Consider the following 26,035-nt stretch of genomic DNA (forward strand, 5'->3'; position numbering starts at 1 on the left):
AGTGGAATGTGTTCTGTGAAAGCTTGCTTTCTGCGTTTCATCTATCTGGAAGGCACAGAAGAAAAAAAACAACAGGAATAGCCTTGGCTGGGGTTAAGCCATGACCTCATTTGTCTGCCGATAACATTTAAACTCCATTACAGCAGAGCAACTTCCTAGGAAGTCTTTGCCTGCTGGATGAAGAGCCATCCTGTACAGCAAAAGCACACTATGTTGAAGCTGGCAGTGAGGTGTTAGGAAGGAGCAGATAACAGTGCTGAAGGTTCAGACCTCAGCAACAATGTCCAAAGCTCTTTACTGTGCAATTCCCCTGCTCCCCTGTTTCCCCCCCCACATTAAACTGTTGTTTGATGTTTCAATACCTGACATGAAATTTGATGAAGCCGCTTAGAGAATCCCAGTTATGGAAGAGTTTTCTAATGGCAGCTTTTGTTTGTACTCCACTATGTACCCTACAGTGACCATGGTTTTGCTCTTGTCCTCATTCTGTACAGAGCTAATGCAGACAGAAATGCATCATGTCCGCACATTGAAGATCATGAATGATGTATACAGCGCAGGGATGTTAAAGGAATTGCAGTATGATCAGCAAGTTGTGGACAAGATCTTTCCCTGCCTGGAAAACTTGCTGCACATCCACAGTCACTTCTTCCAGCGGATTCTGGAAAGGAAGAAGGAGTCGCTGGCAGACAAAAGTGAAAAGAACTTTGTTATCAAGAGGATAGGTGACATCCTGGTGAATCAAGTAAGCGCTGCAAAATGCTTGCACTTCTGAGAGCACAGCTGGAAACCAGGCACTCTTCCTCCCTCCTATGTCTGTCAGATAATTACAGCTGATGGCACCCTTGCTTTTCACACATGTAAAAAGTTCTGCCTGTGCTGTTTGAAGCACTCTCTGCTCTTTCAGGGAAAGGTCTAATGATGAAATTTAATTCAGTTTATTTTGCAGGGAAGAGCAGCACAGAATGGCTTGACCATGGCCTGAGGGGTTGGCAGCAGCCGACAGCAAAATAAGCCCCATGTGTTTCTTGGCTGTGCTACTGACCTGCTATATAACTTTGGGCAGGTCATTTTCCTTTATCTGCACTTTCTCCTTCTTTTTGCCTGTCTTGATTTTTCTGTTAGCTTTTAAGCCCTGTGAGTAGAATCATAGACTCATAGAATGGTTTGGGTTGGAAAGGGAACTTAAAGGCCGTTTAGTTCCAACCCTCTGCCACAGGCAGGGGTGCCTTCCACTAGACCAGGTTGCTCAAGGCTCTATCCAGCCTGGCCTTGAACATTTCAAGGGATGAGGCAGTCACAACTTCTCTGGACAACTTGGTCCAGTTTCTCACCACTGAATTTCTTCCCAATAGCTAATCTAAATCTACCCAAATCTTGCGCTGTGAGCTCAGTGAAGTCCCAGACTCAGCTCTTTACTTTCTAGACATCTGCTTGCTTGGTTTAGGATGCCTTGGACTAATTTGGTTTCATCAAGTTCTTTTGAGAGCCTGGCAGGCACTGCTGGGTTGTCACAGCAGGAGCTTTGTGCGAACTGGACCTCTCTGTATCATGTCTTGCAGTTCTCTGGTGAGAGTGCTGAGCGAATGAAGAAAACATATGGCAAATTCTGTGGGCATCACAATGAGGCAGTAAATAACTTCAAAGATCTGTACTCAAAGGACAAGCGGTTTCAGGCATTTATCAAGGTAGGACCTGGTAGAACAGACATAGTTGATGGAAAAAGCATGTCCTCTCTGCGCTCTGGTGAGTGTTTTGCTACAGCACTGAAATCTTCCTCTTTGTTCCCTAGAAAAAAATGAACAGCTCCCTGATGAGGCGTCTTGGGATCTCTGAATGCATCCTGTTGGTGACACAGAGAATCACAAAGTACCCAGTCCTTCTGCAGAGGATACTGCAGTACACCAAAGGTAGGGACCACTTCCTACGTTCTAAGCATATATTTGTTCCTCCAGTGTAAATCTCGTGGATCCTTTTCAACTGAAGCAGATTTTCATGGAATAGACTGACTAATCTGGTCATTACTGTCTCACACGGCTGTAAGATGGTAACTCAATTTTGTATCTCCATTTAAGATGAGTTATTTGGGTGCCTTGATTTAGTTGTTACAAGTCCATCTAGCTAATTATGGAGCAACATGCTTAGACTCCAGAGTCTTTCAGCTTACTTGTTTGGTAATGGCTAAAATGTGTGGTTAATCTGTGCATTTCACCCGTAGCATCTCATATAGAAAGTATACTGGAATAGTCCCCAGCCCTGTATGCGAAAGGTTTTATGGAACTCTCCTTAAGAGGGAAGAATTAGCCTGTCTCATGAAAGTATTAAAAAGTGATAATGTGGGAATTTGGGATAGAGGGGAGGAAGAAAGTAAAATCGGGGAGTTAGGAGTCCACAAGGATGAAGTGAAATTGAGGTATTTCTTCTTCTGTTCAAAGAAAATGAAGTGGAACATGAAGACTTGACTCAGTCGTTAAACCTTGTTAAAGATGTGATTGCTGCAGTCAACAGCAAAGTCAGCAATTACGAAAAGAAGATGCGTCTTGGTGAGATTTACAACCGGACGGATAGCAAGTCCATCATGAGGATGAAGAGCGGCCAGATGTTTGCAAGAGAGGACTTGAGGCATCGGAAGCTCATCCGAGATGGGCCTGTTTCACTAAAAAATGCAGCTGGTCGGTTAAAAGGTAAGACTAACCTGCCTTCTGCTCACCCTCTATGGATGTAGGATTAGTGCTCCGATTGGTGTCTCTAGCCTTTATTCTCCTGCTTTGAGAGATTTTGACAGCAGCTTTTCCTGTGCTGTACACTCACTTCCGATCACAACATTTCTGATTCCTCATGTTGTTCCTGGGATGATTGATAGCTGCTTTTCCTCCTGGTGACTGCATGCTTGCTGAAGGCTTAGGTTGCAGTTACACCTTGGTGCACCAGCTAAGGAGTGGAGTTGCTGGGGGGCACCCTTTGGGCCAGGAGAACGTGCTGGGGCTGCAGTTACCCCGAGCAGTGAGTCAGATCTCCATGCAGCGATGCGCATGTGCCGTGAGTGGTTCCAGGAAGTGTTCTTGCTGCATCTGAAACCCAGCCTCAGCTTCCCGGTGGCCCTGCCCACTAGCAGCACAGTGTTTTCTTTGCTCTAAGGTCTGCAGTAGGGCTGCTCAGGCTCAGCATCACCATCCCAGTTTCACTGGAAGTCCAGAGAGGTGTCCCAGGCATCTGTTGCTCTCAAACCTCTCGAGTTGCTGATGCAAACTGTAGGGGAGAGGTGTCCCTGCAGCTGCCTGTTGTTAGGTCAGTGTTTTCTTGAATTACTTTCTGTTTGCTATCAGGTGGAAATAGTTTTTCTCAGGTGCTGTGCTCTGCTGAGCACTGCAGTTCTCCACTGAATTAAACACTAAATCTCCCAGGGAAGCCTTCAGCAGGGACCACAGTAGCAGTAAGGGCAGACAGGGCTGTGTCTCAGGCTTGGTAGGAATAGCAATAAGGGCAGACAGGGCTGTGTCTTAGGCTTGGTAGGGAGGCTGGGCTTCTTTCATTCCAGCTGATTAAACTACAGCACTTGTGTATGAATGGGAACTGGTAGCCTGGTGCTGTGCTGAGCAGGGAGGCAGCGATAACACAAAATTCCACATTGGGTATGATTTTCTTTGAGGTTATGGAAACGTGAAGTTTACGGATGGTTTCTAGGCACCTGAGAGTATTACTGACTTTAGGTGGTGGATGAAGCAATTTTGCTGCTGTTGTGAAATCTTGTGAGAAGTACAGGCTCCATTTGCATTTCTTAAGTCATAGAAATGCATAAACATACATCTGTCTGCAGTGCAAGTTCCCAGTGAACGCAGGTCCTCCAGACAAGCTGCAGAGCCCAGGGAGAGAGCAGCTACTTCATGTGTTCAGGCTATTTTGCAGGATTTGAAATGGAGCACAGAAAAGTATAGGAAGGACTTATCTTAGAGGGTTTTAGCATTTCCCCTCTTGCAAAGTGCACAGACAGTAGAGAAGAACAGTGAAACGTTAACTTTTGCAAACATCCCAGAGCTTTGAGTTCATTCTGCAGCTTTGATTGAAGTTTGGTGTTTCTTTTGTTTGGAACGGATCCTGTCTTCCCAATACAAAATGGAAGGAATTACCCACGGGGTGATTTAACTTTCTGGTTTGCTTCCTCTCTGTCACAAGATTTCCAAAGTACATTACACAAAACCTCTTTGTACAGAGGGCTCTGGGTGGGGCATTAGAGAATAGAATCATAGAACCGTTTAGGTTGGAAAAGACTTTTAAGATTGTCAAGTCCAACTGTTAACCTGCCACTGCCGAGTCCACCACTAAACCATGTACCACATCTACATGTCTTTTAAGTACCTCCAGAGATGGTGACTTCACTACTGCCACGAGCAACCAGTTTCTCCAGGAGAATACTGTGAGAAATGGTATCAAAGTCTTTACTGAACTGGAGGCAGACCACATCCACAGCCTTTCTCTCATCTACTGAGTGGGTCTCCTTGTCATCGTAAGAGATCACATTGGTCATGCAGGACCTGCCTTTCAATAAACCCATGCTGACTATGCCTGATCACCTTGTTGTCTTTTACATGCCATGTGATGGCACTCAAGGTGATCTATAACCTTCCCTGGCACTGAGGAGGTTACTGACAGACCTGTAGCTCCCTGGATCCTCCTTCTGGCCCATCTTGTAGATAGGGGTCCCAGTTGCTCACTTCAAGTCAACTGGGACCTCCCTGGTTAGCCAGAACTGATGATGTATGATGGAAAGTGGCTTGGTGAGCACTTGGTGGCTCCCTCAGTACCCTTGGGCTTGTGTGTATCTAAGTGGTGTAGTCTGTCACCGACCTTTCCCCTTTGGATTTTGGGGGCTTCATTCTGCTAATGAATATACTTGGCAGTTGCTGTGTAACTTCATGATATGTCATTAAGAGACTTGGAAGGCTGTACATGTACTTTGGGAAAAGGCTGTATTCTCATTCAAAATCCTCATTTGGCTTGGTGTTTGCTTCCTTGTCCCATGAAACAAAGCCAGGTCCTGCATCTCATACAGGCTCTGTCAGCTCCCCTTGGAGCCAGCAAGCATTGTGTTTGTCTGTGAGCAGAATTAGTGGTGCCTCCTGAAGTCGGTATATCCTGGGAAAGAAACTGCAGCTGACAAATGTTGTTACTGCATGATAATTTACACTCCACAAACCACTCATCAAGAGAGCCATAAAACCCAAAACTTCCTGTGCAGATATTTTGCTCGAGGGCTAAAATATTGATTGTTTGAGAAAACAGGGCTTCTATTTAGTAAGTGTCTCTGGCTTTTGCTTGTAGGCTTGTGTCCTAGCTGTTAGAAGGCATGTGGCTGGAGAGGAGCACCCCTGCACAGGTTTCCCATGTGCTGTTCTGTTCTGCTTAGGACAAAGTTGGTGCAGAGCTAACCTGGCATCACCAGGAGCTGCCCCTGCTAATCCTTCTAAGGGAGACTGACCCTGCTTCCAGGATTTGCCTTACCCCTCCCAAGCACTGGTGTTACTGAAAGAAATCTGCTTTGGGGTGGGTTGTGTGGTTATACTGCACTGGTGTGCTCTTTCTTTTGCAGAAGTCCAGGCTGTTCTCCTCTCTGACATGCTCGTATTCCTTCAGGAGAAGGACCAGAAGTATGTCTTTGCCTCACTGGTAAGGCTTCAACCTTTAGTCCTCCTTCCTTTTCTCTGTTAGAGACCCTTGATGTGTGTTGTGCAGTGAACAAGCCGTTGCCTGTTAAACAACTTAATTTTCTTGCTTATGACAATTTCTTTTGCTGAACAGACTCCAGTCTTTTTAATAGCAAAACACGTCTTCATGCCCTACCCTCCCCTTTCTGCAGTGCTGTGGCACAGCTGATAATTGGCCTTGAAAACCTGCCTGTCACTTGATACACTCACTTCTTTTCAGTTTGTGCAAATTAGAGCAGTGATTGGGGTAGGAGGGAGCGATGGGATAATACAAACATTGTAAAAATTAATCTTAGCAGAAGGAATATATTGTGAGCTGCTACGGGGGTGGGGTGGTGAGGTGCCACTGTAGTAAATTCAACAGAACAGCTTGGAAATAAATGTCAAAGTAATAGATTTGTAATGCATAAGACCAAAACCATTAGCTTTGGAAGACAGGCCTCATCAAAGGGCTAGGCACGCTGACCTGCTAAAGAAAACCTAGTACCTAATTGACTCTGTTGGGGCTGTACCTTGCAGGCATGGTCTAGACTGGCTAAGCCTGGTGACCTTTCCACTCCGTGAACATTTTGAAAGCTGATGATTTGTTATTCCAGTTCCACCAATGATCTGCACAGACTCAGTGCCCTGCACGGGGGGAGCTGATTTACACGCAAGTCTCGCTAGTCAACAGCTACCAAATCACCCCAGTCATAGCATCCTGTAAAAGGCACAAAGGAGCTGACTCATCTGCAGATGACACAACAGCAAAAGGTCATTTCAGCCGAGCAGGCTGGTTATACAGACCAGAGCACACAATGGACGTCATCTTACACACAAGTCTTCTCCATCACGAGTCAGCTCTGAGCTTCTGAGAACAGCAGGGGTTTTGTGGGATTTGGAACCAAGATGTTACTCCATCCTAGGGAGAGATCGTGAAGATAATGTGTGTGAAGCAGGCGCTAGCAAGCTGTGTTAAGTCTGAGGAGCTCTGATATTAATGAGAGAGAGAGTGTGGGCAGGAGATGAGATCAGAGGTCTGCTGGAGCTAGAACAAAACATGGTAGAGTTTGCAAAACCACAAGGTCAAATTTAAATTAATTCCTTGTTGAAATGGAACAAGGTGAAATTGCTTTTCCTACAAAACTACTGGAGGAAAGCAAACCCTTCCCTGTTCTTTGGATCCCATTAAAATGATATATATGTTTAATTAGCTAATGGGTTCAGAAAATGTTTGCAACCTGAGAGAGGTAGTGGTATGGTTATAGGTTATTCTCAATGGTAGTTTGCATGTAGGAACTCGTACCGTTCACCCTCCTCACTTGTTTGTTTCTATCTGAAGGACCAGAAATCCACTGTGATATCTCTGAAGAAATTGATCGTGCGAGAAGTGGCTCACGAAGAGAAGGGCTTGTTCCTCATCAGCATGGGTGTGAAAGATCCCGAGATGGTGGAAGTCCATGCCAGCTCTAAAGAAGAGCGTAACGGCTGGATACAGATCATTCAAGACACAATGAACACCATGTAAGCTATGAAACTGTTTTTGCAAGGCAGGTGGTGCACATGGTCCTGTCCAGGTAGTAATTGTGTCATGTCTGTTGTCCAGGGATAAAGATGAAGATGAAGGAGTCCCTTGTGAGTCTGACTTTGAAAAGAAGGTGTCGGATGCAAAAGTGAGAGGACTGAAAGGTAAAATCCTGCCGGGGACAGAGCTGGAGAGTGGTTTTGAAGCATTTACAGGAATTGTTGTGTTGGAATTTGTGGTTGAACTATGGCTTTTTCCAAATGAGGGAGAATCCTGCATCCAGCAAATAGAAACTCTTGCTCGTACCTTACCTTGCTTGCGTTACTTCTGCACCTGGAGGGTGCCATTGCTGTGCAGGATTGCCCACGGCATGGTTGTATGGTTCATCAGGTTCCACTAGATGGGGCCAGTATCTCGGGAATCACTCAGTTTTCTTGCCACAGCTTTTATTTTCTGTCTTCATCTCTGTTTTCTGTTCACCCCCACAGAACAACTTCAGCAGAAGGATAAGCAGATCCTCCTCTTGCTGGAGGAGAAGGCTAAGATCTTCCGGGACATGGCAGACAGTTCTGTGCAGGAGGACATGCCAGGCTCCAGGCTGCTCTTCAGAGCCAACACAGAAGAGGCACCAAAAGGAGAGGCCATCATGAAAACTGCATTAAATGAAGGTGAGCAAGTGAGGTTGACACGTTAATTACACTAACCAATGGACCCACCTTCAGTGAAGCCATCAGTCCTCAACCACCAGTTTTGCAGGGCAGATCTTCTCTTTATCGGAACAAAAGCATAGATAAGGAGATATTGCTACTCACAGTATTGTCTCAGGGACAAGTAATGAGGAATCAGGAAAGGAAGCAGATATTGGCGGCTGCTGAAAGAGGGCAGAAAAGAAATCAGCACAGAGAACAACCATGCATTGAATCTGCAGTGGGGTCAGGACTTATCCTTGGCTGAAATTGGGACCAGTCAGCCTTTTGCTATGCTTCAGGCTTAGCAAGGCGTGAGAGCAGGGTTTGGGTTTCAGCTCTCACACGTTGATGAGATACAGATACCACTGTGCTTGTGGTATCTGCAAGTAACAGGTAAGCCTTTTGACAAAGGTGTAGGGGTGGGTGGAAACTCGGGCAACTTTCTGGTCTGTTTTTTGTAGAGGCTAAAAATTATGTCGTCAGAGCACTCCAGTGTTGCCTGAGGGAAGAGAGGGAGGTGTAAGCCTGTGATGAGGTCTGTATTGGAGTTAATGATGAGACAGACTGAGTTTTTGCAGGAGGAATGCAGACTATTCATAACATTGTCATAGAAACTTGGTTTCTTAGTACAGCAGAGCATGTGGATTTCTAATCTGAGCTCAGGCAGGGATGAAAATAGCTCAGAGTCCAAGGTGGTCTTTAACAGAGATATTGTTGCTTTTTATCAGTTGAACTGCTGCAAGACCTGGTGAACAGGAGCCTGGGCACTGCCCTCGGACAGCAGGTCAGCAGCACTGCCATGGAACAAGAAGGAGGAGTTGGCCCTATCTCTCTCCCTAGAAGGGCAGAAACATTTGGAGGATTTGACAGTCATCAGATGAATGCCTCCAAGTGTGAGTAGTTACATATGTGCACATCAGCGTTTGTTAATAATACATGTCATCATGTCCTCTTGCTTCAGAAGGGCTCCAGCAGCTGGTGATTTGGGTTTCCAAACTCCTCTGCAGTAATAGTTGATAGATTAAATAACAGATTAAAACCAAAAACTGCCTGTGTACAGGTGGAATGATGGTAGCTGAGAACCTGTGGCTACATGAGGATTAAACATCTGAACTCCTCACTCCTCTGTTTCCATGCTCTCTCTAAATCGTCCTTACTCCTTTACTTACATTCCACATAAAAGCATTTGTCTTCTTAACAGATTCGTTTTATCATGTTGTTATTGTAGTGTCTGCAGCTCTGTTCTTCTTCAGTTAATTTCCAGCAGGAGCCTGGTGCTGTTGTGTTTGTGAATGGATGAGGATACTGCTGAAACAAGCACCTTCTCCCCTGGCTCTGCTCTCTGTGCATTAGTGTTTCACATACAACTGCATGTGTTATTCCTGCAATTAAGTCTCTCCCAAAGAAACATGTGAATATTTATTTCAGCTGCACAATTGGCTGCTTCCCAATGCTTGCTTTCTTTGCCCCACTCACTAGAAACTTCCCTGTCCTCAAATTCCTTTCTCTGTGGTCTCTCTCATACTCCCCGTACAGCCAGTTTTGCTGCGCTAGTGTCTATCTCAGCACTGGGATTGTTGGACCTCGTCTGACCTTCTGCATTAAAGGAGCAGTGTTAGCTCCAGACAGTCAGACATGAGAAGTATGTAGAGGTTTTCCCAGCTCTCTTGGAAAGCTGCAAAGCCCTCACAGGCCTTGTCATCATAATGACAAATAGATTCACGCTGGAGGGAGTTGTTTAGGGTTGTGCTTCCCTGTGTTGCAGTGATGAATGGGACAACCTCAGGCTGTCCAGCTCTAGCTTTTCTGTAGAAATGTCCTCTTTTGAATTAGATTGTAATTCAGTAGTTGTAGGGTCCTGGGAGAATTTGGGGAAAATATGCAGGGTCTGTTTGTTCAGCTGGAGGCCAGGAGGCATGAAACCTGGCTTTCATCTCAGTTCTGTTCGCAACCTATGCAACCTTGGGCAAGGCTTATAACCTGACTCCCCTTCGTTCTCCCCTCCAGCAAAGCAGAAGGGAGGTGTTTCCTCCTGCAGAGAGGTGGAAGGTCCCAGGACGTGGCGCAGGAGAGAAGGTCTGTTAGGAGGACTTGAGGGTCAGCCTTTAATAGCAAAGCCTGCCTGGGGGGTGGTGGGAGGAGAGGGCCTTTGCACTAGATACGGTGTCCTTCACATTGCTGCAGATACAGGTGTATGTAAAGTTGTTTATCATTAAAAGAGTGGCAGTTGGGAGGTTGCCACTGCAGGTGTGGGGTTTCCCCATCTCAGCTGGAAAGGGAAGTGCAAGTCTGGGGAAGAGTTTGAGGACCAAAGAGCCGTGTGACTCCTTCACTGCCCATGAGCAGAAGGGCAATGCGTATGGAGGGCTGCAGCCCTTGTGGCCTCATAGGTCAGTTCAGTCCTGCTCAGAAGCACTGATACCATCCATCCAGGGAAGCTGGAGATACAAATATGCCTTGATAGATACAGGTTGAAGATAACTGAGGTTAAGGATAAATTAGCATAAAGTTACACAAGGGTATTGCAGAGCAGTATCTGACTCAGCTGTAAATTGCACTTGCACGAGAGAGGCATTGAAACTATACCTGCAATAATATACCCTGATACAATCCTGTTGCTGTTCTCCATCTGCTCTTACTCAGCCTCATGTCTTCTCAGCAAGTATTCTTTGGTAGCAGACAGCAGCACGGGGGCTAGACAGAGCACCCATGGGTGAGTGTGCTGAATGTATCAGCACATTGTCTGAAACCAAAGTCAATCCTTATCTGAATTCACATCCACTACTTCTGGTGGTGCTGACATGTTCTATATACATAGGGAGCAAATGCATTTAGTTAGAAGTGTTAAAAGCTCTATGTCCCCTTTCGTGAAGCATCTGAGTTTCCTGTATTAAATTTCTCTGACATTAGCAAGTTCATATGGCTTAAAATGTTGAATAACCAGTGGCAATGCTGGCTTCTTCCTTTAGGTGGAGCGAAAGACGAAGGCGAGGATGCTCAGGACCTTCGGAGAACAGAGTCGGACAGCATTTTAAAGAAGGTATCAATCACTTGGTTTATGTGTCTGCTGCCACTGAGTGCAGATTTGAAGACAGTCACAGTTCCAGTCTTGAAATAAAGCCTAATTTCTTGACAATGAGATGTATCCTAATAAGTTAAAATAAAACGAAATTGGAAGTATGCAGCCAAAACCACTTGGCTGTAGCTAAAATCCTGACTTGAAGATCATTGCAAATCAGTTGTATTCCATTGTGGTACAGGTCATCTGCCATCTGTCTGCAGATCAGCTGAAGCATGTGTTTAATTATGCATCGTTATTGAAATGCTAAGGTCAACTATAACCTTGCACCTATTCTTGCTGTGGATTGATGCATCATGTAACTACAAAATGATCCCTAATCAACATTTTGTTTGATATGATTTTAACTTGCCTAAAAAACATGCAATGAATTCTCCCTGAATGGAAGATGGGGGCAAGGGGTTTAGTGGGTCTGTTATTAGTTCAGCTTCAGAACACATTTGCTGTGATTTCTCATTGACCTTGTATTAAATCTGTGATCTTTTTGTAGGGAGGAAATGCTAATTTGATGTTCATGTTGAAAAGGAATAACGAGGTAAGAATTGATTCCGTTGCTCAGCTCTTTCCTTCATTTAAGTGGCAAGTGAATTTGTCTCAATAGGTAATAATGTAGAAGAAAACACATTTCATTTGCGGAAGAGCATGTAGACTTTAAATACATTAAGTTAAATCCACTGTGTCATTTATTTGTTTAACCTTGGATGTTCAGACAGGGAATTCACTGATTGTCATCTGCTTGCCAGCAGGATGATACGTGGTGATTATAGGCAGCAAGGGTTAATTACCACTAGGATGCACAGGGCTGTATTTATTGTGCATCTGCAGACAGAGGGAGTTTAATTTTGTTGCAGGTGCAGTGAATGGGGGCAATTAGATTTCTATTCTCCCTGTGATACACATTCATAACTCCCAATTAGCATTAATGGCACAATGAGAAGCAGTTCTTTTAACGCTGGCTATCACACCACTACTGCAAATACTGCAGTGGGTTTTCTTCTTAAAAGTTATTGCAGGATAGGAGAGATTCAGGGAAATTTTTAGCTAGGGATAGGGCATCACTCTAAAGTAGCTTGCTCTGTGTTGATGCATGATGTGTTCACATTTACCTGTGTTTTCAGAGAGCCACCATGAACACACCTGCTATACTTGTGTGCCTGCTGTATTGCAGTGTTTCTGCTTAATGACAAGGGGGATTGTTTGGGTCAGCCAGGGCTGGGAGAGTACAAATAGTCCATATTCATTGTAAGAGTTCCTTTTTTCACCCCTTGAGGTTCTTTCCCTTAATTTTTTAAGCAAACTGCTGGGTTTCATCCCAATTGCTCTGCTTGTTCTTGAGCAAGCTGACACCGTGGGAAATGGTTTGCAGGGAAAACCCTGTTGTTCCCATGAGGTTTGTGCTGTTCAGTGCTTCTGCAGATGTTTTCTTCCCTGCTGCACTGATGGCTAGGAAAGTGAGGAAGGTGATGTCGGGCACCTCTCAGAGATGTCCAAGGGATGTATTTGTGTAGTGGGGAATGATGCAGTCATTGCAGGTGAACAGTGAGAAAAAGGAAGGCGTAGAGGGGTGGCCATACTTGTCAGGCCCACCAGTGGGTCACAGTAGGAAAGGAGTGGGCTTTATGTGTGCCCTGGCACCCAGCGAGATCTGATAGCAGTGCTTTTGTTTTCTTGCAGCAGGTCCTCCAAACCATTACCAGCCTCCATAAGCTGCTCAGTGCTTTGCAGGTAGGCTTGGCTATTCATCCTGCTTCTGCATGCTCTATGCCCAAACTGCACATCCTGCCACTCATGCTTCACTCCCATCTCCCCTTCCTCTTTGCCTGTCACATCCCTGTGCAGCTGAATGCTCCAAGGCCAGCATGCATGCAGCATGCCAACAGGTCGTAGGAATGAGCTGCTGCCTAAGTGAACCAGTGCTTACCTGATTTTGGGGAACTGCTGGGGGAGATCCTCTGCCAGCATCCTCTGTGGTAGCCCAGCCATAAGGCAGCAGTGCTGAGCTGTGAATTTGGTGGGAGAAGAAGGGGTTCGATACAGCACCCTGAGGTTTCCAGGAATGGGGCCTTTTTCTATGGAGAGGACATTGCAGTGATTTGTGTCCCCTCTCTCCTAGGGTGTTGTGCTGCAGCAGGACACCTACATCGAGGACCAGAAGCTGGCTTTGAGTGAGAGGGCTCTGACCCGAAGCTTCTTCCGGCCGACCTCACTGCTGGAACAGGAGAAGCAGCGCAACTTGGAGAAGCAGCGCCAGGAGCTGGCCAACCTGAAGAAGCAGCAGACGCAGCACCAGGAGGAGAGGCGGAGGAGAGAGAAGGAGTGGGAAGTTCGGGAGAAGGAGCTGGCGGAGCAGGAAGCCCACTTGGCCCAGCGAGAGGAGCAGGTCCAGAGAGGGTGGCAGGACCTTGAGCGGGAGCGAGAGGAGCTGCAGGTGAAGAAGGCCTCCTACCAGCTTGACCTGGAGAGGCTTCGCACGGCACAGAAGCAGCTGGAGAGGGAGAAGGTGCAGTTCAAGCAGGACGTGGAGCGGTTAGCTCAAATGCGGCAGGAGCCAGACCACAACCAGGTAAATGATGCCAGTGGCCAGGCTGCTGGGGAACCATCCATTCCCAGCTGGCTCCTAGGCCAACAGCATGCCAGCAGGGATAGACTGGCGCCAGCCCAGCCCCAGACATTCGGGGCCTGGTATTAAAACTGGTTCTTCCCTTAAATAAGATGTGCAGGGCTGTGTTTCTTGCATCTCCAGAGCTGCCAGTGTTGATGCAGCGCAGTGTACTCGGGATGCCTGGCCGGTCCTGAGCAGTAGGTGCTTACAACAGCCTGAGCTCTACTCACTTTCCTGTGCTGTGTGTTGGTGGGCGGCAGAGCAGAGGTAGCTGGCTTGCACAGAAGATGCTGTAGGCAGTCCAGTGCCTAGAAGGTCGATACTGCCTTTGACACTGGCCTTCACACCGTGGGAGCTGAGCTCTGGGGAGCTGTCAGGCAGATGAGATGTCCTTCGCACAAATAGCCTGAGCGTTGTGGGTTTCCTGCACCCTCCAGCTGTCACAGAAGCCACTTGTGAGGCTTGTAACTGCAGGGGAAGGCTGTCTGCACACTTACATCCACCTCCAGAAGTATTCTTGATATCTAGCAAAGAGATGGGCATTGTCTGTGTCCTACAGAGACTGGGCACATCAGTGAGCAAAGGCTGCTGGCTCTGCTGCAAGAGGCTTCTGGTACCTGGGTACCCACACACAGATCCTGCCTGTGCAGTTTTCAGCAAGCTGGGGTTTATCTTTCTTAGACCTGTGCAGCAGTGTGGCTGAGGAGAGCAAGGATCCACAGGCAAAACACAGGTTGAATTTAATCCTTAAGCCTGTTGTTGATCATTTGTTTGTTTGTAACTCGCTAATTCTGAAAGTAATTTGCTTACAGCTGGAGCAAAATGAGTTTATAAATGTTGGCTTGTGGAATGGAAATTATTTTGGGTGCCTGAATGGATTAATTGCAGAGCTCAGCAGTGAGCTCTGAAAAGCAAATCATCAGAGGAGGGCTTGCTCCCTCCCACCCGGTTCCTGATCAGGCCAGTTGTTTTCTGAGCACACAGTGAAGCTGCTCCAGCATCAAGCACACATAGAGATGCGAGGGGCATGGATGCTGTGGGAGAGGCTGAGAGGTAAAATAGCTGTGAGGGAGGTTAGGAGAAGGAAGTGCCTTTTCGAGGCAGGTATCTCCCTGACGTTTCACAGCTATTAATAGAGGGCTTGGTGAGGCTTTGTTGAGCTGTTGTTTTGATCTTCCCTTTGAATGCTGGGGCTCAATTACATCCTGAGACAGCCGTTGGGGAAAAAAACAGAAGGCAGGAAAACTGTTTTGCTTTCATGTTTTGCTTGGGAAGGCTTCCTTTGACACATGCCGCTCCAGTGCTGTGTGCTGGCGCTCCCCTCGCGGAGAGGCACGCTTCTCCTTGGCCTCCTGCCACCGCCTGTGTGCACGAACGGTGCAGGGTGAGTCTTGGTATTGAGATCTTAAGAGAATGTTTGCCCTTGGCTTGTTGATACATAGCATAGTACATGTAGGAGCAAAAGATAACTGGAGCATTACTCCTTATATGCCTCGTTTCTTTGTCTTAAACTGAGAGGACAGCTTCCCTCGTTGCTTTGCATGGATGGGGACCACTTTTTTGCTGGTGAAATGAGCTGGATGTTCACAAGAATAACCTGTTTCTGAGTGGTCTGGGACACACCTTTCCTATCTAGGTTCTCTGCTAGCCTCTTTCATGCCCTAATAAAACACCTTTTCTTTATAGGTTTCAAATCTACATGAGAAACTTGCAAGAGTCTCCTCCCAGTCCAGCATCGATGAGTCCTCCAAGCAGAAGAGCCCTTCCCTTCCTAAACAAGGGCACTTTGATGCAGAACTGTCTGTTTCCCCTAAAAGGAACAGTCTTTCAAGGACACACAAAGAGAAAAGCACTTTCCATTTGCTTAGCACAACAAACCAGACTAACAAGGCAGCTGAGGAACAGCCCCAGATGCCTACTCGCCTCTTCAGTTTAGCCAAACCAAAGGACAAGAAGGAAAAGAAGAAAAAGGGCCGGGGACATCGCTCCCAACAGTCTGGTGAGTGTCAGGGCAGGTCAGAGGTGTGTTTTGAGGGTTGGTGAGCTGGCATTTTGCTCCAGTCGTTGAACTTGTGGAAGCCATGGAACCTTGAATGCAGATGATAACACAGGCATGGAAGATCATCAGCTGTGATGAGTGGAGTTCCCCACTTGAAGTGGTCTTATGTGGGCTTTCTTCCGTTCTGCAGCCCCTGGGGTTGTCAGAGGGATACACTCTGCTCCCTGCTGCTTCCCTGTCCCATCCGAGCAGCCTCCATGGGCTGAATTCTCCCTTTATCTTTCAGCTTCCTCTGCTCTATGGAGGAAAATGCCCTGCTTCGGTGTATGTGCTTTCAAGAGCTGCTGCTAGGATGCTCCTGGCTCTTGCACCTACTGAGGGTGCTGTCTGCTGTAACTCTGTTGTAGTTTGGAAGTGATACCTGCAACCCTTCTGGTGGCCTCTCCCTTCCCCTCAAGCCAGTCTAGCTTGTCTCTTGATCTGAAGAGACAGAGATGGTAGTTTTGCATCCCCTTAGGATTTAGTTCTGCACCTCAAACCTCTGACCCCCATGAAATAGAATCTCAGGCCCTCAGATGACCAGCTTTATAGTAACTCGCTGTTTTCCAGCTTGTGCACAGGGAAGCTCACCAGTTATGAGATGTAGTTTCATGGTAGCTCATCAGGGAACTGGACATCTTTTAAGGTGCTCAGTGGATTTGGTAGCCAGTGGGGTTTACATGCATGTGGAGTCCTGCTGTATTCCTATAGTGATTCCCACTTGTTCTTTTGTGCTGCAGATTCTCACTCATCAGAAGCACCTCCAGAGGGTGAGGAGATCTTCTGCTGAGCACAGACAGTTCCATCGGTCACTCTCAGCATTGGTACATCTCCCTGCCTGCTCCACAGCACGCTGCTGGTGCCTGCATCTGACAAGCATCTGGAGGTTTTATATATAACACGTTACAAGTCTGTTCAGTGGTGGGAAGGGGCCTCTCTCCTGTGGTTCTGGGTGAATTCTCACCTCAGAGGCTGACTGCATGGCAAATAGTACTGTCTCTCTGTGCAAACCTTGGGTTAAATGGATTGGGGTAGATGTTTTCTGTCTCTTCTTACTGCTAAAGGGTGAGAGAACATAGCCTTAAGGGGTCTGTGCCTTCAAATTCCCCTTTTCCGGGGAACATAACAAAAACCAAGCATTTAGCAAAAGATTAGGACTCTACAAAGGGTGCGTACACACTGGCATATATAGATATACTGTATATATACATATATGTATCTATGTATCCACTGGGATATGCTTACAGTCTGTACAGCCGAGCTTAGCTTGGCCCATGGGGATAGATGATGCCTGATGACTTTCAGGAAGCGTGTAGATATTAAATATCTTGCCCTTACTGCTCCTGTTGTAACGCCATTGACTTGCACGCCCCTTTTTGTGCTGGTGGTATAGGGACTGTTTGGTTTGAGAAAGGTACTTTACACCAGGAAGCAGTAACAGCATTCAGAACACAAATTCAGAGGGAAAAACTAAAAGTTCAAGCAATTCCAAAAGATTTCCATGGAGCAGAGGGATTTAAATGTCAAACTGTTTCCAGATTCAAGCAGAATGGCTTTGGGTATGTTTAAAACAATGCAGAAAAGAGCAATTTGGTAGGCTTGTAAGGCAACCCCAGGGAGCCAGAGCAGACAGTGCTCAAGTGGGAACAACTCTAAGCAACATCCTTTTTTACGCAATCTCTTTGAGCTCCAGGTCATTCCTTCCCATCCCCTGAAGGGGTTTTTTTTGCCAGGTTGTAGTTCTTCAGTTGCATTTGACATCCCTTCATTACAAGCCTGATGACTTGCTGGAGAGATGGCTGGAAATCTGCTTTTAGGGACCTTTGTTCTGTTACTTGTATTTTTCCTCCCCCAGTTTTTGTGTTACCATTGGGCTTCTGTTTCTCTGGGTTTTGTCAGCTTCTCGTGCTCGTTTCTCAGGCAGAATAAGACAGCAGCAATTTCAGAGCCCTTCAGTGAGACATCACAGGTCAGGGGACTGAGTACTGAGAGTGAACTCCAAAGAGGCAGCTCCTCATCCCTATGCCTGTACAACACCGTGCACTTATTAACCATTTCTGGGGAGACAAATCTATTTTCATGGACAAACCCACTGTGGGACAGGTATAAAGGTCCAGCATGGCAAGTCCATTTCCAGCACTAGGCTGGAAGCGTTGCTGTCAGCAGAAGGGGAAGGTCCGAGGGTGGCTTTTGCTGTGCTGACTGTGAGGAGTTTGTTCAGCTGTTGGATACAGGGATGTGTTCAGCAGGGGAGGAGGAGTGCAATGAGCCAAAGTCTTTTCCAAAGTCATTGTTCTTCCAAACCCTCTCAGGGGGATTACCCCAGTGGACTTGATAGATGCTATCAGCTTCAAAATAGCTCAAGGGTTTGCTCAGTGTTTGAAGCTTTCAAGTGCATTTCCTTTCCTACCAGTTCCTCTGTACAAAACAACAGTATTTCTCTCCTTGCACTATTGTTTGATTTCAGTTTGCTCTCTGCCTTCTCACAAGCTCAACCCACAGCAGTGCTCAGAGTTCAGTGCTGATGAGTATCAGTGGGGTGAATGCTTAGACTGGTCTGTCTTGGTTAGTGCAGGAGTCCTAAGCTGCCTGTTTGCTTTTGAAGCTCTCTAAAATGTTAAGATTTAAAGAAGGAAAAAAAGAAGAAGAAAGGAAAGAGGTTTGAGATTTATTTTTATTTTGCTTTTTTTAGCTATTATTTGGTGCTTGTTCTTACTTGCAAGCAGGGCTTGCAAAAATATTTATCTTTCTGTTTATTTGAAAGAGTTCTTTTTTAAAAAGAAGTTTACTTGGGTTTATTTTTTTATTTCTTTTTACTTTGGCTTTTGTTTGGGGGTTTGAGGGATGGTTTGTTTTGTTTTTTTCTTGATTTCTCCCTTGGTTTTTGTATCCTTACCAAAAACTTGGTAAACCAAATGTTCTTATCTCTGCGGTTCCTACAAGACCACGGTTTGGGCAGTGCTGCTTTGCAGCTGATGCCATGCCCAGAGTTACACAATTTCAGCTGAGAGCTTTCTTTAAGGCAGAGCATCTTTGGGGCTAAAAAGTCTGGATAAAGCAATGACTTCAGACAAGACTCCTCCTGTTAGTTAGTTTCCTTGTTTAAGTATTTTATTTAGGCTTTCTCATCCCTCTTGGAGGCAAAGGAAAAAGCAAAACCTAGAGCATCTCGCAGTGATGTGAGGGTCCAGTCGCTTCTCCACTGAGATACAGGCAGCTCTTCTAAACCTGAAGGGAGCTAAAGGAGGCACGTGCTGGTGTGGTGGTGTTACGTTTTCATAGGAAAACCACCAATTTCAGAACATCTGCCCTGCTGTTTATACACCTGCAAAAAGGACTGTGCCAAGCTGAAGTCTTTGGAAACCAAAGCAGCGCATGGCTCATTACTGCTGTGCAAACACAGATCAGGGCGCTGGTGTTTCTGAAAGTACAAGCTTTTCTTTACATCCCACTGTGTTCTCCCCAGTCCCAACACGTCTTGAATTCACAACTTAGGGCTGTCCCATGGCTCTGAGAAGGGCATCAAAAGGCAGATGCAGCACTCAGGGCAGCAGGGCTCTGTCTGCTTGGCTTGACCATCTCTCCTGATCTGTGCCAATCAAAAAGAGGGTTCAGTGCCCTAAGTGTGATCTCTTAAAGTCCCCATGTTTCCTTATCAGAGAAACCACAGGTGTGAGTCAGAAATACACTGACCAGAAATACTGCATACTACAAGGCTGTTTGTGTCTTAAATTCTGGTGGACAGACCTTTGTCCCTGGAGGATGTATGTTGCTGTATGATTCACTTTTTTGGAATGAAGTCTTTACTCTCACCCTGCTTCCTCTTTCTTTCACCTTTAGGAAAGGAAAGGCTTGTTTTTATCTCTTCAGCCTTTTATTTTTCCCCCTCTCTCAGATTTTCTTTGCAAAGGCTTGGCAAAGGTTTCCAGAGTCTGATTCTCACTCTGATCCCTGCAGGTTGTCTGCTAGAGCACGGTCCCAGCTTGACAGCACCGAAGTCTTTCCTCTTCCTGGCTTTAAAATTGCATTTGCTTCAGTTCCACACCTGGCATCCATCCTGCAGCTGTTGAAAGTGTTATTTCTTCAGCCCAGCTTGATGCTGTATCTAGTTCCCAGCGCCAGTCCTTTTATCCCATTTGGAGTGCCCAAACCACCCTGTTTTGCTTTGGGTTCCTGGGACACAGAGCAGGTTCAAAAATGTCTGTGCAAAGCCCATGTTGTTGGAGGGAGAAGAGAACCCTGTAGGGGCTCTCAGAGCTTTCTGTGTTAGTGCTTCATGGAGGGGGAAAATCAGACTTTCTTTTCTTGGACATTTCTTTGCCTGGTCTTCCTCACTGCCCAGCAGAAGGAGTTTCAATGACCAGGGAGCTGAGAGCACGGGCTCAGATGAAGTGCAGAAGTGGTCAGTATTAGCTGGTGGTGCCAGAATACCCCAGAGATAGAGAGTAGCTGTAGCAGATGGTGTGAGACTCGATGGAGTTGTGTGGGGTTGGCCTTACTTTCTTTTAAATGAAGTGATCATCTCAACATGTAACTTGATGTCAGTTTGATGCCATAAAGCACTTTAAATGGAATTGGTCTTGTCCCTTTTTATTTTGGTTATGTGGAGACAATCAGCTTTGCCATTGCTCCCCCCTCTGCATCCCCAGCAAAATCTGAGCTCCAAGTAGGCGTATTCCTGGTTTGGTTTGGCTTTATCCCGGGAGGGGAGGAAGGGCCAAGCTTTTTGTGTTAGTTTTAGACCAAAGTAGGTGTGAATCTGACTTCAGTCCCACTGCACACAGGGTGAGCGGCAGGGCCAGAGAGCTGGGTTTTGTTGGCTCAGGTATATCCCCTGGGAGAGCCCATGCTGGTGTCACCATCACCTTCCTCACAGCAAGTACTGCCAGTAGGGAAGCAGTCCCACCAGTGGTTCGCCCTTCATCTCTTTTTCCTTGGAGAAACCCAAAGCCAAAGAGATGTGGTGGGATGCGACCAAGTAAGTGAAGTGAGGCCCGTTCCATGCACTAAGTTATTTACTGTCCAGGCCATCGGAGACCTCCCAGGTGCCATCCCTGGGGCAGGAGCTCTCACCACTCCTGAGGGTGGACTCTTGACACTTGAAGTTTGACCACTGCTGAGAAGCACAGTAATGCCATTAGCTTGTGCAGATCTGTACTGCCTTTCGAAGGCAAGAGCATCCATAGAGTCCGATCATCTTTGCACCTTCTTGAGGCACTAGGCTATCTCAAAGCTGTTGACAAGACACAGAAATCCAGTCCTCCCAAACGCCACCGAGTCAGAAGAGGTTCCCCAGGTGCCAAATCCCAAGGAAACTGTTTAGGATATCTGTGGCACGGGGCAAGGGAGGACTGGGCGGGGGGCACAAGAGAGAATCTGCTAAAATCCCACAAAACATTCCTTGTTAACCAGAACTCTGGAAATTATTCTGCCTGCTGGCCAGGTTTGGGAATTTAACATAATTTAAGGCACCCTTTTAAATAAGAAAACCTCCCTGCTGCTCGTAACTCTTGTTTCACTTGTCAGAAGGGGCAGCAAGCAATGATTCTTGATCCGGTGACGCAGCTAAGCTTTAAAGATAGGCGAGCTGAACTGGCTTTTAATCCCGCACACCTCGTGCTCTTCAGCCATGGGAAGCGTGATGCCAGCTCCCTTCCCAGCTGCATCCTCAGGGCTGGGTGCCCTTCCTTTCCACACGCATTTCACTGACACTGATGCTTTGCCCAAATATATCCAGCTTCCATTGCTTGGGGGGGGTGGGGGGGAAACAGGATAACAATCACTGCTTCGCATACAGCTACGAGCTTGGTATGTATTTAAGCTGTCTATAGGTATCCATCCTTTCCATGCTCTAAAGTATTTTACTACTTTCTTTATTGATATTAAACACCATCTCAAAACCAAACCCCACCAAAACCCGTGTCCAGTTCAGTTCGCCTATGGTTCAAGTTTAGCCTGGAGTTTATTTTGTACTAATACAGAATGCACTTGAGTAATTCCCAGAGCGTTGAGGAGGTGTATTACAATAACCTGATATACCTCTGCTTTTGGTTTGTTTCTTACAAAAAATAAAATAAATAAAAATGCATTTTCATGTTGAACCTGTTAAAAAAAAAAAAAAAGTTTAAAAAAAAGTTGAAAAAAGAATTTTTAAAGAGGGTAAAACCTAATTGCTGTATGTTAATTTGTAATTATGTACAAAGTGAGCAGGTTATCGACTGTAAAATTCTTCAGTTTTTCTGTAACTTGCCAGAAACCATTAGGTTTTGTAACAAGCTTTTATTTATCTTCCTTTTTAGTTATCAGCATCAACCTCTTGTAAAGTCATTTTTTCCTCTAAATAAATTTGATTTTAAGTCTGCGTTTTCTGCCCTGTTTATTTCCACGCCTTTGGTGTTTGTGCTGTTGACTTGCTTGCACAGAGCAGACATAAGCCTGACCTGCAATCAGATGTTTGCGCTGATTCCACTCTGTGCCCATTGGACTCTTTTATTTTCCTTCTCCTACAAGACTTGCGCTTTGCTGGGGGGCACATGGCCATAATGATACTCAGCTCCTTGGGGGTCTTTCCCCCCACACACACGCACACATGGGGCTTTTCATTCTTTTACAAGAAGAGGAAGTCTCATAGGTGTTTTCTCAACCGCTTCAGCTCTGTAACCTGAGGTAAATGTCAGTCTGGTGGCTGCCTGTGCTGGCTTAGGGCAGAGAGTGTCTGTGTCTTCAGCAGACCCTAGACACCAGGGGTTTTACCTCATTTGGCTGAGAGAACTAGAGACTGTAGCATCCCAGACTGGTTTGGGTTGGAAGGGACCTTAAAGCTCCTCCAGCTCCAACCCCTGCCACGAGCAGGGATACCTTCCACTAGAGCAGGTTGCTCCAAGCCCCTGTGTCCAACCTGGCCTTGAACACTGCCAGGGATGGGGCAGCCACAGCTCCTCTGGGCACCCTGTGCCAGCGCCTCAGCACCCTCATAGGGAAGAACTTCCTAATACCTAATCTCAGTCTCCTTTCCAGCAGGTTAAAGCCATTCCCCCTTGTGCAAAGCCCCTCTCCAGGTTTCTTGTAGCCCCTTCAGGCACTGGAAGCTGCTCTAAGGTCTCCCTTGAGCCTTCCTTTCACCAGATGAGATGCAGATGCTGCATCTAAGAGATGGGGAGAGGAGGGATGTTAGCACACAGGATGCTTTATGTATTTCCACATCCCCTACAATGGGAGGCCCAGCAGAAGCGTTCTAGCCCGCAGGGAGGTGAATGTACGTGGTGTTCCAGTGTCTGCAGGCGTGTGTCCAGGCAGAAGAGGGTGCCAAAAGTACAGAACTGATGCAGAGTTTGCTCTGCAGCGCAATGAGGAGCCAGCACAGAGGATCGAGATGGCTGGAGTTTCTCCACCATCATTTTCTTCTCCCTGTAAAAGCAATCTCAGCTGCCCCTGTGCTGCTAGTCCTGCACGGGCTTTGAGCATCCTCTCCCCAGGCACAAGGAGCCAGCACCCTTCATCCCCCCCTGCACATTGATTCGGAGGCCAAGGAATTGCTTCGTTCCCATCTATTGCTTCACTTGTCCCTGGAGGTGAGATAGAGAAGGAGAGAGGATGCCTGGGGACAACCAGTATGGATCAAAGCCTTCAGGTCATGGTCATAGGCTTGGCAGCGCTGGGTTGTGTAACAGGCGCTGTTGGGCAATGCCAGCCCACCCTTGGGTGCCCCGTTAGCCAGCACTGCCCCGTGTGTGTGTGCTTTTCCCTTCCTCTCCCCTGTGCTGCTCCAAAAGCCTGACTCGTGCCAACGCACCCACCCCTGTCACGCAGCGCTCGCTCCGAGATGGGTGTGAAGCAAGAGATGAAAGCGCTGGGTTATCTCCACGGGGCTCAGCAGTCCTCGTGTTATTTGTGTTCCCGTTCGAACCAGCTCTCACCTATTTACTGAAGCAAATAAAAGCTCTCGCCGAACCGTCGGCTCCTGTGCGCGGTGTTTAAAGAGGGAGTTTCCCTGCGGCCCCTCTTGGCTCCGTAACCGGGGTGCCCAACAAAAGCACCGCTCTGGGTACCCCGAGCTGCGGCAGAACAAAGGTGGCTGCTGCTGTGTGAGGTGCTGCTGCAATGGGCAGCTGGTCACGGCGGGAGGGAGAGCACGTTTGCTGGTGGTGAATTGCATGTAGAAAATCAAACTCTCCAGACCATCTCCATGTCGCAGTTTGAATATCCCAAACCAGCTTTCCCCATCCTCATCCTCAGTCCATGCTCTGAGCCTCTACAGCACAGCTAAGATGATGAAATGGATGTTCAGCCCACATGGGTCAGTTGGTTCAGATGGTCCCCAAGCAGTAGGGATGTGTTTATGAGCATTCAGGTTTCTTGCCCAGCCCCAGCTTTTCCTTAGCGGCCAAGGTTAGAGCAGAAGATCTCTGTGGGACCATGTGGTGAGGAACCTGGATGCGAATGGTGAGGCACTGGAATAGGTTGCCCAAGGAAGTTGTGAATGCTCCAACCCTGGCGGTGTTCAAGGCCAGGCTGGACAGAGCCTTGGGCAACATAGTTTAGTGTGTGGTGTCCCTGCTCATGGCAGAGGGGTTGGAACTAGATGATCTTAAGGTCCTTTCCAACCCAAACTATTCTATGATTCTATGAATGGATTTTCACTGGCACCTTCGCCTAAAAGGGGTCAGAAATGATCCTTATGCTTGGATGGACTCTAAAAGGAGCACTGAGAGGCACAGGAGAGGCTCTTTGGAAATCGAGTTTAGCGGCAGCTTTAACATTCGCATTGTCTGTTTCCCCTTTCCTGCCCTTGCTGGGTTCAGGGTGAGAACTGGGTGAGCTGAGCCGGGGCTTGCAGACAGGCTGCTCTTTCATGCAGGCTTTATTAAGAGAAGGAAAGGCAAAGCCCTAATTAGTTCAGTGAGTGAGTGAGGTGTCCTGTGATCGGATACCAGGTGAACGGTAAAGGAATAACTTACCTTTGCTGTAGAAGGCACCTGGGTTTTGGGACTTACTTAGAGGGATGTTAAACACTGCAAACGTTGATTTGTTTGGGGTTGGAACACGTATAAATTAAGGGGTTTAAATTAGACTTGGCACTAATAACTGACAAGATCCCGTACAAGCGAGTACCCCCAGCCCTCGCAGGGATGGGCAGACAGTGGGTGCTCCTTGTGTCCCCCCAAAAGCTGCCTTCACACCTCCTGAAATACCCCTGTCATGGTTCAATCCCAGCCCAAATCAGGACACCCCCGCAAAGCTTAGCTCCAGATCCCGTTCTCCTGCCCTTCATCCCAGGGTGGCTCAGGGGAGGATGCTGCAGGTCCAGGACCGGCTCCCCCTGCCCCACTGCAAATGGGGCTCCTTGTGCACATCCGTAACTTGTTCAGCAGAGCTATAAACATCCACCTCCCTCCATGCTGGAGAACATCCCGGCACCTCAGCCAGCGGGATGGAGCCGCTGCTTCCTGCTCCCCAATGGGGCAGAGCTGAGCCCCAAAAGGGTTCCCAGTGGGGTTTGTGCAAGTCCCTTTGCTCTCTCCTTTCCCATCAGACCATCCCTGGCGCAGATGTAGCTCAGGTCCCCATACCCCGCTCTCTCCCCATAGCCCAGCGTCTCCCCCTCTGGCACTCGGCATCTCCAGACGCTCTTTCCCCTTTCACCAAAGAGCTGCTTCTCACCAGCCGCATCTTTCCAGTGAGCCTAATTAGACAGGAGCCTAATTAGAGCGGAGCAGGAGCGGTGAGTCATTAGCAGAGCCCTGTGGGAAGCCCCAGAGCAAGGGGCCAAGGCGGCGGGCGCTCGGCTGGGTGCTGTGGGAGGGAAGCAGCCCCAGTTTGTGTTGTGTGCATGGGGAATGCCTCCAGACAGTGACCCAGAAACACAGCCATGGGGGGTTTCCCACCACCCTGCACGGGATGGAGAGCAGAACAGCAGCACACTGTGAGCCCTGGTGCTGATGGGCTCAGAGGGTGTCTGCCCGTCCAGCTCAGGGACGTTAGAAACCAAAAGGGCTTTTCCTGGTGGCCCTTAAGCTTTTTTCCCTTTGTTTGGTTTCTATTCATCCCTTTTAATACACAGCTATCCCCAACAATGACACGGAGCCGGCGTACTGGGAATGGCTGAATGGAGAGGGATCCCTGCTGGGGTGGGAAAACAGAGTAAGTGCCACAGCAACAGGGCAGAATTGAGATGTTTTCTCTGGGCAGAGCCACCGGACCGGGGTTAGGTGTGATGGTGGGACTGAGAGAAGGGCTTCCTATCGGTATTAAACCATGTCCTGGCTGAAAGTGCCAGCAGCTTTCTCACGAGCACATCCTGGACCATTCCTGCAGCCGCAGCTGGGCAGGGAGAGCTTCCCAAGAGAGCCAGAACTGAAATAACACAAATCGTTTGATTCCTGAGCTCTGTGGTCCCTGGGGGCTGCCAGGAGGAATGAAAG

At 47.4% G+C, this 26,035-nt stretch overlaps 1 protein-coding gene across 1 annotated transcript in view; it reads left to right on the top strand.

Annotated features, from left to right (window-relative positions):
- The window catches only part of AKAP13 (A kinase (PRKA) anchor protein 13), a 58,626-nt gene extending 41,623 nt beyond the window's left edge, over positions 1-17,003 (top strand). Inside the window, exons 14-28 of the mRNA XM_010020851.1 lie at positions 495-745; positions 1,563-1,688; positions 1,793-1,910; positions 2,436-2,684; positions 5,588-5,664; positions 7,024-7,205; positions 7,288-7,370; positions 7,695-7,874; positions 8,624-8,788; positions 10,865-10,935; positions 11,465-11,509; positions 12,649-12,699; positions 13,088-13,537; positions 15,263-15,575; positions 16,355-17,003. Of these exons, the coding sequence (XP_010019153.1) occupies positions 495-745; positions 1,563-1,688; positions 1,793-1,910; positions 2,436-2,684; positions 5,588-5,664; positions 7,024-7,205; positions 7,288-7,370; positions 7,695-7,874; positions 8,624-8,788; positions 10,865-10,935; positions 11,465-11,509; positions 12,649-12,699; positions 13,088-13,537; positions 15,263-15,575; positions 16,355-16,404 (2,411 nt within the window). The 3' untranslated portion in view covers positions 16,405-17,003. The remainder of the gene's footprint in view (positions 1-494; positions 746-1,562; positions 1,689-1,792; positions 1,911-2,435; positions 2,685-5,587; positions 5,665-7,023; positions 7,206-7,287; positions 7,371-7,694; positions 7,875-8,623; positions 8,789-10,864; positions 10,936-11,464; positions 11,510-12,648; positions 12,700-13,087; positions 13,538-15,262; positions 15,576-16,354) is intronic.
- The last annotated feature ends 9,032 nt before the right edge of the window (positions 17,004-26,035 follow it).

Source organism: Nestor notabilis, unplaced genomic scaffold (genome assembly GCF_000696875.1).
Source record: "Nestor notabilis isolate BGI_N333 unplaced genomic scaffold, ASM69687v1 scaffold5768, whole genome shotgun sequence".
NCBI lineage: Eukaryota > Metazoa > Chordata > Aves > Psittaciformes > Psittacidae > Nestor > Nestor notabilis.